Below are 13231 nucleotides of genomic sequence, written 5' to 3'. Positions count from 1 at the left end.
TTTACTTAGACCTTCTAGACAAATTATAAGAGTTAGATGCACATAGAAACTTTGGAATGGAAAACACAACCTCCTTGCTTCTGATTGCCATATGTCCTGGAGTAGGACCAGGCAGTACTTGTGACCGAAGAGGAACATATTTGACCCACCCAATCTTCAGCTCATAGTCGTACAACACTTAAGATAAATAATTTCAGTAAATTACAAGCAAAAGTAGTAGTATTTCAAACCGATCCATAACACGCTGCAGTGCCAATAGACAGTACCAAACACTATGTCATGGGGTGGGTAAAGCCTACAAGCAAAAGTAGAAGTAGTATTTCAAACCGATCCATAACACACTGCAGTGCCAATAGACAGTACCAAACACTATGTCATGGGGTGGGTAAAGCCAGCTTTACTCGGCGGCTCCCTTCGGGGCCTCCCTGATCTCCTCCTCCGCGGTGTCCTCCTGAAGCCAAGACAACATCAGTTACGAGATAGTTCATAAAACAGGACGGTTTTTTAATAGCACCAGAAGAAAAGTATGTGTTTGAGAGATTGCCGGTACCGTGATGTCTGAAGTCCACAGGGTCAAGTTGTCACGAAGGAGTTGCATGATCAAAGTGATGTCCTTGTAGGATTCCTCGCTCAGGGTGTCCAACTCCGAGATGGCCTCATCGAAAGCCTGAAGTTAGGAACATCATCATGATGAGAAGTTGCAAACAATGTTTCAAGAATGATGCAACGATTATGAAAAGAAATACGATAGGAGACTGAAGTCACAAATGTGCCAGAAGAATTACTTCTTGGAATTAACTACGACAAGTTACTACAAAACGTGTTGCCAAGTACTCAAATTTGTAGCAATGAAAAGATTACTGAGTGTGATTATTAAGAACTTTGGAACTTCATGATGAATAGTTAGCCAAGTTTTGCTACAGATGCTTTTATTTTTGATCCAGTCTTCTCTAGAATGCACTACAATATACCTAATAGAAAAGGCATTTGGAGAACAGGTCAAGAACAGAATCTCATTCATGTGTCATGACAGCTAACAGAAACACTGGGTCAACCAATAATAAGAAGGACAGATACTTAATGATAATAATCATTTGAGATTAGGTACATGAGTGACTGCATGTTTCTTTTTGTGGGCTCACTCAGCGCCTCAGTTGACAAGCAATACAAGGATTTTGCTGTCTCCCAAAACAGAGCTAAATATTATGGAAGTTCCATTGGTTCTACAAGTCAGTGACAAAATAATAAGGAAGACAACTAATCTGAAGTGTCTCGTGCTCTGCCCATGATACAAGCAAAAAGTGGTCGCCAAAATATAGCAAGGAAGGGGTTGTCAATTAGCAGAAGATCAAATTGCTTTCGTTCTCAAGTAGTGAAATTAAAGTGTGATGCATAATATAATCTACTGCATCACCTAACGGCTATTCTTATCCCTTTATTGTGCTTACAATACTGCTTTGCAGAAGTCAGCAATGTAAAGATGACAAAAAAGAATATTAGCCTGCTCTAGCAGTGATACACTGTTAGTAAGGCATGCATGTATTATGATATTTTCAATTTTTAATTACCAGTTGACTAAATAAAACATGAAGGCTTCATTCAGGAAAAAAAATATTCACTACACATATATTGTGTACCTAGCAGGGCACAAACAAAAAACAGAGCAGTCTAGCTGGTGCAGAAAAACTAACCTGCTTTGCGAGGTTGCAAGCACAATCAGGCGAGTTGAGGATCTCATAATAGAACACCGAGAAGTTCAGCGCCAGCCCAAGCCTAATGGGGTGAGTTGGAGCCAGCTCAGCCAAAGCAATATCCTGAGAGATTGTAGACAAACCAAACCATTTAAATAAGGGAAGTACACAAGCTAAATAAATCACAAAGACATGTTTACAAAAATTATAGAAGAAAGAATGATTCTTGAGCAAGAATTTATATGAAGATAAAATGGTGAACCTGAGCAGCCTTGTATGCCACCATGGTATTCTCAGCAGCATCCTTCCTCTCAGCCCCACTCTTGAATTCGGCAAGGTACCTATTAATCACAATTGATTGATTCAGAGGTCAATGAAAATTGGCAATCCATTAATTAATTAATGAAGAATGTCTGCTTGCCGGAGCCGGCCATCATACTACTATTATTGTTACCTGTAGTAGTCACCCTTCATCTTGAGGTAGAAGACCTTGGACTCGGGAGCGGTGGAGGAGGGGACGAGGTGGGTCTCGAGCAGCTTGAGGATGCCGTCGCAGATCTTGGTGAGCTCGGTCTCGATCTTGCCGCGGTAGTCCTTGATGAGTGTGACGCGGTCCTCGTTGCCGCGGCTCTCCTCCTTCTGCTCGATGGAGGAGATGATGCGCCAGGAGGCGCGACGCGCCCCGATGATGTTCTTGTAGGCGACGGAGAGCAGGTTGCGCTCCTCGACGGTGAGCTCCTCCGAGTCGACCGTCTAGGCCACCTTCTCCATGAACTCGACCATCTCCTCGTAGCGCTCAGCCTGCTCGGCGAGCTTGGCCATGTACACGTTCTCCTCCCGGGAAAGCTCCGCTGGCGGCGACATGTTTGATGGTCACGGCCTGTTCCGAACACCAAATCTGCAGGATCACAGATAAAAACAACAACGGTCAGCTTACTGTTAGCTCCGAAAATAAATTCTCAGTATTTGATAAATGTGTATACAGAAAGCAACACAAATTGAGAAACAGAATCGCAAGAGAAGCAATTCTGCCTGTTTCTGTTCCTGACAGGCCAGGGCCAAAAAACAAATACAGGTCTGAAGTTTGAATTACGTATTGTACAATAGAAGTGTTGCAAGAGAAATCTAGAGTTGGAGGTCAACTAAATCCCCCTTGTATCGCATCATGTCCTCGGATCTAATATGGTTTAGCAAATCAACAGACGAACGAAACACGAATTACGCGAGCATACACCTGAACCAAAGGATTCCCCACAGAAAACAGGATTTGGCGGGGTCCGCGCGCGCGTGCTACGAAACCTGTTAATCCCGCCGCAGATAGATCACGGCAATTGTACGGCAGTACAGTCCACTAAGCACGGATCAGCTTCGCACGGAACGACATGCTTTGCCGAAAAATTCGGGCAGATGGGGCTAAAAATCGCGTGAAACAAGCGCAGATCGGAACGGGCGGCGGCCTAACCAGCGAAGATCCAGCAGAGCAACTCTACCCGTATGAAAATCATGAGAGAGGTAGGGAGGAAAGATTTGGGGAAGAGAAATCGCGGACGAGTGGGCTGTACCTGCGGGTGTGTGCGTCGGCGCTGGTCTGGTCTGCTCCTGGTGCTCGCGTTCGAACTTGGGAGAGGAGGCGGCGGAGGGAGACGAGATGGCATGGGGAGGCGGAGCGAGGCGGAGGCTCGGCAGCCGCCTCTAGCGAGGAACGCTAGGAAGAGGAGAAACGGAGGGGCGCGGGTGCGGCTAGGGTTTCCACCGGGAGCTGCTCCCTTTTATATGACGCGGTAAAAAAACGAACGGCCGAGATCCGTTGATGGGATGATCCAATGGTCCACGCGCACCAATCGCTGTGAGGCCCCCGTGGGGGGCATCATATATACCCCTGGATTTATAAGCATGTGAGGAATAACACCAAGAGATTATATCGGAAATAAGCAAGAAGCGTTTGTCTTCTAGGAGAACAACTTGCTTAGTAACATCACATGGGTGCTCCAAGTTGCACTAGATTATAGTATATAGAGAATCTGAAATTTAGAAACTGTGTGTAAGCTAGCTTCGAATCCAACTAGCAAATCAGGTGCAGCGATTGTACCTAGAGAAAATCTAGAATAGTTTGTGAATCTATGACCGTCATCACTTGGGAACGAATCTCGTAACCATAAAGATGGGATTTTTTCTACTCATACACGCAGACATCATTCCTTATGTAAGTTGATTCCGAAGCTAAAATTATAATCCGAACCTGCAGTGCAGAATATCATCTATCCTTACAAAGTTCCCTATAAGAACAAGTAAATATTTAGAGATAAGCATGCAGCGAACAGACGTGTTGCCACAGTTCAGATTCACGAAATGGATCAACCAAGGCAAAAAATAGCAACGAACAAAATAACCAGGTAGCCTATAACAAATTTAAACTGTATGTATAGAGAAGCTGAGAAGGTAACTGAATTTTTCCATCCCGTTTGGCTGTTTCACAAAAAAATATAGAAATATTTATCACAGAACCCTTTACTCTTTCATAGCTATTCCTTGCATTTGGCAAGAACACACAACGGATCACCATCTCCAGCAACCATACATAGCAAACCAGTAGGTCGGAGAGGGATTACCTTGTCACCATGGGATGTGGTTCTGAATAAGACCTCCAAGAGCATCCCTCCTTCTGTATACTTCTACATCCTCCCGGAACCAGACAATGTATGCCATGATTTGAAAGGTCTTCTTATCTGATAAGTTTCAAATGAGTTAAAGTCATACCAAGATTAGCATTAAAGGCATCTTGAAAAGATCATAGTAACTTATAACTTGCATGTGGCAGCTGACTATTTTATTATCACAAATGGGTGGTAACCATTTGTTTTGTAGATCAGACTAATCTTTATAAAAAAAATAAAGAATTTAAAAGGTAAAATGGCAGCCAAATACAATAATATACGTAAGATAACTGTCTCTCGAATGTGTACTAGCATTAATCTGTATAACAGTCATGTGTAATAGGGTAAGCCTTTTTTTTTTGAAAGATGTAATAGGGTAAGCCTGGGGTATCATATTTTGATCAATAAATAAACACAACAATGTAAATAGAAAAAAAACATAATTTGTGATCAATGAGCACCGTTGTCATTACCATCAACATATTGTTAGTTTATACTTTATAGTAATGTTAAATTTACTACCCACTTAAATTAAAAAAACTGAAGATAGATTTATTCTGAATGTTGTTACCTTAAAGGTAGCATATAAAACGGAATTGAAACAGAATCATTTTTCAGATATATTAAAGTATGGTATAAAAACATCAGGTCCAGAGGTAGACTAAATTATATCTGCATGCTATTGCACAAAAAGAGTAGATAAAACATCTCTCAAATACAATCAGTCGGTACATCTACATGTAGTAAAATGTGATACAAAAGGCAATATTTTAGAGGCAGGGAAGCTGAGAAGGTAATTGAATTTTGCCACCCTGTTTGGCTGTTTCCTTGGGTTAACTACTTACAAATTACAAACACAACTCTGACAGAAAACTACAGCAACGAGGCATTGCAAAGTTGAAGCTACACTTCCTTCCTCATGGGTGTTAAGGATCTTAGTGGCACGTAATGATAAAAGATCAGTTTTTTATACACATACACGCGGGTTGTGTCCTGCGACACAAGTAAGACGTAGGATGAGAGGTCTCACTAGCCTGCCCATCAGAGGAGGACAGAACCCAAGCGGTGCTGCTCGTGGTGGGGCTGGAACTTCATGCAGGTGAAGGCCATCCCCATGTTTGCCTCTCCAACTCTCTGTGTAGTGCGTTTTGTTTTCAGTCAGTATCTCGCTTAGTGAGGAGATGCACAAGATCCTGCATAAAAAGGGAGGCTAATCAACATCAGTCTTAGTCAGTATCTCAGCATAGAAATGTGTATTCATTGTATGTATGGAGATTGCCGCGATAGCAAATAAAATAATAAACATAGTAATAGTGTAGAGAAAAACTAGCCAGGTCTTGCTCATCAGATGCTTCTGAAAGAGTTCACCTTATGATAGCAAATACATTATGTTTCTTTTCATATGCCCACACGAGAATGCCTTTTCTTTTCAGTGCTAGTTAATAGCAGCTTGTGCAAACCGGTAGGTAAAAGAAAATCAAACATAGGATAAAAAATGATCAAACCTGAATCTAGTAACGTATTTATTTACTATAAATGTTGTTGGTGCAAATCAAAGAGTGGTTTGCATAAAAACATCAGTCCAGAGGTACACTAGATTATCTTTGAATGCTATTACCTAAAAATAGCAGATAAAACACCTCTCAAATAGGATCTTGCGGTACATCTACATGTAGTAAATTAATGTGATACGAAAGAAAATATTCTAGAGGTAGAGAAGCAGAAGGTAACTGAATTTTCCCATCCCATTTGGTTGTTTCGTTGGATCAACTGCTTACAAATTACAACAAAAAAACAGCTCTTGTAGAAAACTACAGCAACAAAGCATTGCAAACATGAAGCTACACTTCCTTCCTCATAGGCTTAAGGATCTTAGTGGTGCATAACGGTAAAAGATCGGATTTTTTTTACACATACACGTGGGCAGCGTCCTGCAACACAAGAGGTAGGATTAGAGATATCACTGGGGTTCCCATCGAAGTGGACAGAGGCGAGGCGGTGCTACGTACGTGTGGCAGGGCTGGAACTTGGCGATAATGAAGGTCATCTCCTTGTGCTCACGTCCTAGTGGCCTCTCCGACTTTCTAGGTAGTGAGTTTTGTTTTCAGACAGTATTTCGATGGGTGCTGAGGAGAAGCATCTAAATACTTGAGGTAAAGGAGCATATCAAAGAGAGGAAGTTAATTTAAATGTTTCTTAACTCCATTCTATCATTCAGCTGTCATTTGAAAAGAAATATTTGAGGATGTATGCGGACATATTCAGCAGCAACGCTATAAATTAAACAAAAAAATTAATGCTAAAGAAATCAATTAATATTCCTCTCCGGCGCGCAGCAGCACCCATGGGCTTTACATCGACTGCCATGAGTGCCATCCATCCCAAACCAGCATCAGTAGCTTCCCTTCCATCCATCTCAAAAAGAATCGGTGAGGTGAATGAAGGAGGCTATTCAGTACTCACCAAAGGCTTGTTGAGGCGGCGGGGGTTCGGTCAGCAGCTGTCGGACGTCGGAGGAGAGCAAGTCGGTCTCCCGGTCGCGGCGTTGCCGCGTTGGTGCATCTCCATCTGGAGGTCGTACTCCCGGCAGTGTGACGGCCAGTGCCGTCCTGGAGCACCGACTAGCGGGGCCATCCGAGCCGCGTAGGAGGTCGAGGAGTACTAGGAGAAGCCGTTTGTGGTCGGGCTGGTTCGTCCTCGACGGAGGGCCCTTAGGGTTTTGCGGCGGCAAGAATGGAGGCGGTGGAGGGCGGCTTCTGCAGTGGAATTGATCGGGAAGAGGTGCGCCTGGAGCGGCGCCGGCGAGTGGCGGGACTGGGGTGGCCGGTGAGCGGCGGCGGCGGGTGTGGTCGTGTGGAGAAGGAAGAAAGGGGGCCGGACGAGGAGAGGATGCGTCGCGCATCTCGTCTGGAGCGAGAGAGTGAATAATTAAGGAGGAGATGCCTCGGTCGTGTGTTTTGTTTTCTCGGAGGTTTTGGTTCTCGCCCGAGCTGATTAATTTGCTGCAAATTAACTACACCATCCGGATTTGATGCACATGTCTCCTCGTTTTTCACAATAACCATAAGTGCTCCCACCCTTGACGTTACGACTATTTACATACTCCAATTGCAAAACACAAATTAAGGGGTATTTTGGGTAGATACAGTCGAATCCTTAATTTGTGTTGATGCTTTGGAAAAAATATATATACACCATGTCCACTCCAACAGAATGATCGTGCTCATGGTACTCCACGCATGTACTACCTCTACTCTGAATTAATCAACGTCGACACATCTCAATTAAAGGTGATCGAAAGAAGTACTCCCTCTGTTTGGGTTTGGAAAAACAAGTCCGGAGTGTTAACTGCCCTTAATTTCTGTGCCTAAATTAACTGCCAGAGAAGCGTTTTGCTGGAGGAGGAAGAGGGCAATCCGTGGCAAAAAGGAATACCCAATGCATGCCTTCTTTTTCTCGCGAAGGATTGGTGAGCAGATTATCTCGCGGATTACCTTCTGTTTCTACGGTTAGATGCAAACACAGAGAGAGTACAAGGAAGGAAAAAAGCCTATTTAACTCGAGTGACTGTAGCTACAATTAATACAATGCCTAACGTCCCCGAGGCCAGCTCATGTTAAACACTCCACGTCTTGGTATTAGCAAACTGCTCTCTAAACCCAAACAGAGGGAGTAGTAGCTAGCTAGGCACAAAAATGTCTAGACTCCACACGTGTAACAACCTAGTATATGTGTACTTTGGCATGGGACAAGCATGGCCGTGCATATATACCGTCGGTTCAACTGCCTATCACTAGACTATGTTTATTAGCGAGTCAGTATATTTCCACGCTAGGTAGAGCAAAAACTCTTTGCTTACGTCTATCACAAAAATATATACCCACTACATCCTCCTCGCACTAAGCGTTCCTGCTTTCGCATCCTGATCCTCCATCACCGGTAAAATATAACGATTCCACTAACCTAGCTCAACGCCTACACCACGAGCCCACAATGGCGGAGCCAGCTTGTGTAAGGGTGGGGTTGCCCCACCCTATCATTTCACATAGCACATACTTTAGTGAGAAATAAGAAAAACTAGAAAAGCTAGCTCATACATACATCAAGTTATCCGGGGAGGTCTATCTTCATGGCCTACTCCGGGGGCCGCGCAACCCCGTATGAGGGTTCGTCCGCCGATCGATTGATCAGATGCCCTCGTGTCTTTTTTTTCGATCTATAGATCGGTTCTTTTTTGTCCGTCGGTTGCTCGATCGGTGTTTTCCTTTTTGTTGCCGATCATAGATTGGATTGAGTCGCCCACCACCGGTGTTTTCCTTTTTGGTTTACCTTTTTTGGTATTAGAGCATAGGGTTTCAAGTTTGAGTCCTGGTTTTCGCAATTTATCATAAAATTGTTGTTGCTCCCTCGGAGTTCACGTATATGCCTCTTGAGGTATACCTAAGTCTTTACACATGTTGACTTGTCTCCCGTCACACGTGCGGGGGATGTTGAAGTGGATAAGTGGATTGCTTAATTCTTTCCATGAGTTCGATTTTTTGGTTACGTTGGCTAGTGCATGAAGCTTGACATGGTATCCTTCTCCTTCATTCCCTAGTTGACTTCAGCTTGCTCTGGGTTCCGATGCCGGTCTGCGATGAGTCTCCTAGTGCGCTGCGCGTCGAGGACTCGTAACATGTCATGGGCGCGACATCGTGTTGCGCTCCTTGGCGAGGGATAACGTGGGCTAGAAGATGGCCTTGCTCGCGCAAGCGAGCATCGCCGCTCACTCGGTGCCTGCCTACCCCAACAGCGGCAACAGCTGCATGAACTGCAGTGCCGACATGAAGGTTACCACATACAAGATCCTGCGGTGGCGTTAGAGTGGTTCGGCGGGCGAAAACCTATGTGCCTCCTACCGGTGCCACACTTGTAGCTCACGCCGCTCCATGTGGTCCAGAACTGGCGGCGAAGACCCTCCCTCTGAGACTGAGACCAGACGAGAACCTTGCCTGCACTCCTCCGCCGGGAAAGGTTGTAAAGCTGGATGGCGGCCACCGGCATAGGGCGCTGCAGCCGGGATGAGGTACAAGGTCATCGGCGCCAGGACTTGGACGCCGTGCTCCTCGCTGGCCCCGTCGAAGAACGCGGCGGCAGAATCCTGGACGGGCGAGATTAAAAACGCGCAACACAGTGGAAGGTCACGGGTGCAAACGAAAAATATGAAGGATTGTTTTTTGGAAGATAAATAACGCCGCCAGGTGTATGCACTCACTAGGGCAATTTAGACCAGTTTTGCACATGCATCCATCCATCACAAGTTAGTGCACCAGTTTATCACCGCTTTTACAAGTATGCACGTAATAGAATAGACTAGTTTATGCATGCACAGTGATATTAACTCTTTTTGCACAGCGCAGAGGAAAGACGCAGACTTGGGGTTGTATCGATCGGTAGTAATAAAAAAGATGGAGGAGAGTAGCAAGAGATCGAGTTGACCGATGGATGCCGGCGTGGAGCGAGCTAGCGATCCAACAACGCGGTCCATCGCGCGCGCGCGCTCGCTCTCTCACTTCGTTTCGTTTTTTTCGTTTGCTCGACAAAGGACGTCACGCGAGCTCGCGGGTAACAAAAGCAGAGAGACATTGAACGCGAGAGCACCGCGCGTGACTTTTCAGTCAATCATGTGGAGCGAGCGACGGACTCGCGATCGAGTTGAAGCACCGCCGGAATCATCGCTTTATTAATCCTCCGCTTGTTTTGAGGATGCGGTCAAGCTGTGCCTTCCGAAGTTCCGATCCATCCATCCATCCCTTGGGCGACAAAAGCGGACCCACCATGCAGCGCCGCCGGGTGCGCGTGAGATGCCACGGCTCATTCGGTGGGCGCGCGGTGGAAGGTTGAAAATCTCTGCTGCTGTCCGCCGAAGAGGACCCCGCGCGCCGGAAGGCTGGATGCGCTGCTGTCGGACGTCACGATCACGTCCAGCTGGCGCTCCAAGGGAACGGACAGGGGGTTAGCCTGACCGGTGGGCTACATGGTATCCCATCCTTCTCAAGGACAACATCCCGGCTGGAGGGTACGTGCAGTTTTTGAAGCAAGATGGGCTGAGAGGCAAGAAAATCGGCGTCCCCAATGGCTTCTTCCAAGGATACGGGGAGGCGGAACTGAGGGTGTACCAGCAGCACCTCGACACAATGAGGTGATCGATCGACAAGTCGAAATTATTTCACTGACTTCAAATTATATACTATATAGTACATTCCGTGAACAACTGATTCCTGAATTTTTTGCCAAAGGAATCACGGGGCCGTGGTGATCGAGAACCTTGACGTGGCAGCCAATTTGACCGCTCTGGCGGTTGATATTGCTTCCAACGAGTTCATGGCAGTGCGGGCAGAGTTCAAGCTGAGTCTGAACGCGTACCTGGCAGATCTGAGCTACTCCCCGGTCCGCTCGCTTGCAGACGTCATAGCTTTCAACAATGCAAATCCTGTCCAGGTAAGTTTACAAACGCAACTGAATCCAACCTTTTTCATCTCTTCACTTCTAAATGTAGGTTCAAACATTACAAAATCGGTACACTGTACTATTTATTCTCTACTTGCACTCTTCAAATTTCGTTTAACCTTCTAAACATGTTGTTGCAGGAGAGGCTGAAAGATTTCGGACAGCGCAATCTTATCGCAGCGGAAAACACACATGGCATTGGATCTGTGGAGAGAGCTGCGATTCGACGGCTGGAGGAGCTGTCCGCTAATGGGCTTGAGAGGCTGATGAAGGAGCAGCAGCTGGACGCGATCGTGACGCCCAACAGCAGCGCCTCCAGCCTTCGCGCCATCGGCGGCCACCCCGGCATCGTTGTGCCCGCGGGGTATGGCGAGCAGGGAGTCCCATTCGGCATATGCTTCAGCGGGCTGCAGGGGTACGAACCCAGGCTGATCGAGATTGCTTATGCCTTCGAGCAAGCTACCAACGTGAGAAGGGCACCGATGTTCAAGCCCTAGCTAGAACGCACAATCATCAAAGACCGAGATAGTTAAACGTCACTACTTTCTTCAGAGTAGTGACCCCCCTGCTACCCATGAAAGCGCTACTTCTTGGGCCAGTAATGAACAGAGCATGAATTCCACCATCATATATATACACCAATACACCATAGTGTAAACTCGTGAAATAGTAACATAGATGAGTACAGAATATCGTCGCCAGACCCATAACGACTAAACAAACTTGATACCTATGGACGATTAGGATCTGCTAGTAAAGCAGAAAGATGCACGCCCATAAAGGCTTACATTGCTATTGACGATTAGTCTCTACCAATAGTAAAAGAAGCAATTCTGCTTAAACTTCCTCTATCCTCTGAAAACTTGTTTCAGTTGGGATGACTCACAACCATCAGCAAAATAGGCACTGTAGTTGCTCCATGTCTTCTTAGCTTTGTCTGCAAATAACCCAACCCAAACTTTGATCAGGTTACCACATAAAGGAATATTGTCGTGTCAACATTACCATCCAATGCTATTGTCTCAAGTACTGTGAAGCTACTGTCAAACTAAAGGTTGTGATGTTCGTTTTCAAGCAATGGAAGTAACTTGCATCTTGTGAGGCATTATAGAATTCACGTTTTCCTTGTCCTTTCAAAAAGTCCACTTCTTTTTAGTACATTATGATGAAAGCAACTAATACAACAGGGCAGAATTGCAAGAGTTGAAAAAGTAAACTAGGCCATTGCAAGAACTTGAAAACTTTCACTGGTTTAAATGTTGAAATTCTTAACCAACAGAGTTTTACTTTTTAAAAGAGGTTGATTACAACAGTTGGTATGCGGCAAACATGTTCTGTACATCTCACAAGTTGCACAGATACAACGATGACAAGGGACAATGGAATTTACAAAATTAATAATGTATTAGTTTCTCCCATATAAGGCATGCGGTAGAACATGCGTCCATTGGGAGATATACACACAATTAATGATCAATGTTAATCCCAATGTTAGCTATGAAAGGACAGGAAATAGAAAAATCCTCACTGGTTTAGCATATAACAATATACTCCATGTTAACAAATACCACAAGGACTATTAGCTCCCCTTCCCATGTCGGCACATACTATCAACTTCACTCGGCAAACTAACAAAACCGCAAGGACTACTTTCATGTTATTGGTACGCTAATGTACTCACAGTAAACACATTAACTGAAAAAAAAACATATTGCTGACAGGCACATGGGAAGGGGAGCTTATACTGATATACCTCAACAATCTGCGACGCCTATCCGACTGGTTCTTCCTCCGGGCGCTAGGTCCGAAATCTGAAATGATGACAATGCAAAATATCGTGTGGAAGCCAAATAACCCCACATCGATGATCATGGAACCAATCTTTTCTCCCTGGGATGTGGATCCCTCCACAGGTGGCGACATCGAATCTACCAGACAACCAGTGACAAATAGCAGCAAGCAGGCCCCTCCAAGAGCCGCGATGCGGGAGGATATATTTAACTCCTGAATGGTCTCCCGAAGTATTTTCCAAATGGCACTCTGAGGAGCACAACACAAGGACACCGATGGGCATGAACATGAGAATGGTTCAAAAATGGAATGATGCAGTCATATATGCAGATGAGCCGATGAATAGACATGGAACACTACACTACTCGCCAGAACAACTTGAGCTATGTCTGGAAACGAAGGATGCACATGTAAAATTTAACTATGCAATAGTAGTCTAGTAGAGCTCAGCACTAGCATATCTACTTCTGTAAAGATCACAGGGAGTTATTTCGATCGTACCTTCCTGAAGTCAAGAACCAAATCAATGAAATCACAGGCAATGTCGGCCACGAAGAGCAGGATGTGTCCGCACAGCAGCAAGCCTATATGAGCGAAGAAGAAAAA

General features: G+C 45.2%; 1 protein-coding gene and 1 pseudogene across 1 annotated transcript; one reads left to right on the top strand and one right to left on the bottom strand.

Annotated features, from left to right (window-relative positions):
• Positions 1 to 333: 333 nt before the first annotated feature.
• On the bottom strand, positions 334 to 2555 carry LOC124669959 (annotated as a pseudogene).
• A 6523-nt stretch (positions 2556 to 9078) lies between these two features.
• On the top strand, positions 9079 to 11331 carry LOC124673432 (probable amidase At4g34880). The gene is made up of 4 exons (XM_047209512.1): positions 9079 to 9174; positions 10384 to 10526; positions 10624 to 10825; positions 10975 to 11331. Exons 1-4 carry the CDS (start codon positions 9079 to 9081, stop codon positions 11329 to 11331), a joined length of 798 nt encoding a protein of 265 aa, XP_047065468.1.
• Positions 11332 to 13231: the final 1900 nt, after the last annotated feature.

This window comes from Lolium rigidum, chromosome 7 (assembly GCF_022539505.1).
Source record: "Lolium rigidum isolate FL_2022 chromosome 7, APGP_CSIRO_Lrig_0.1, whole genome shotgun sequence".
Lineage (NCBI taxonomy): Eukaryota > Viridiplantae > Streptophyta > Magnoliopsida > Poales > Poaceae > Lolium > Lolium rigidum.
The sequence above is the reverse complement of the archived record's forward strand: the minus strand, read 5'-3'. Positions and strand labels throughout refer to the sequence as shown.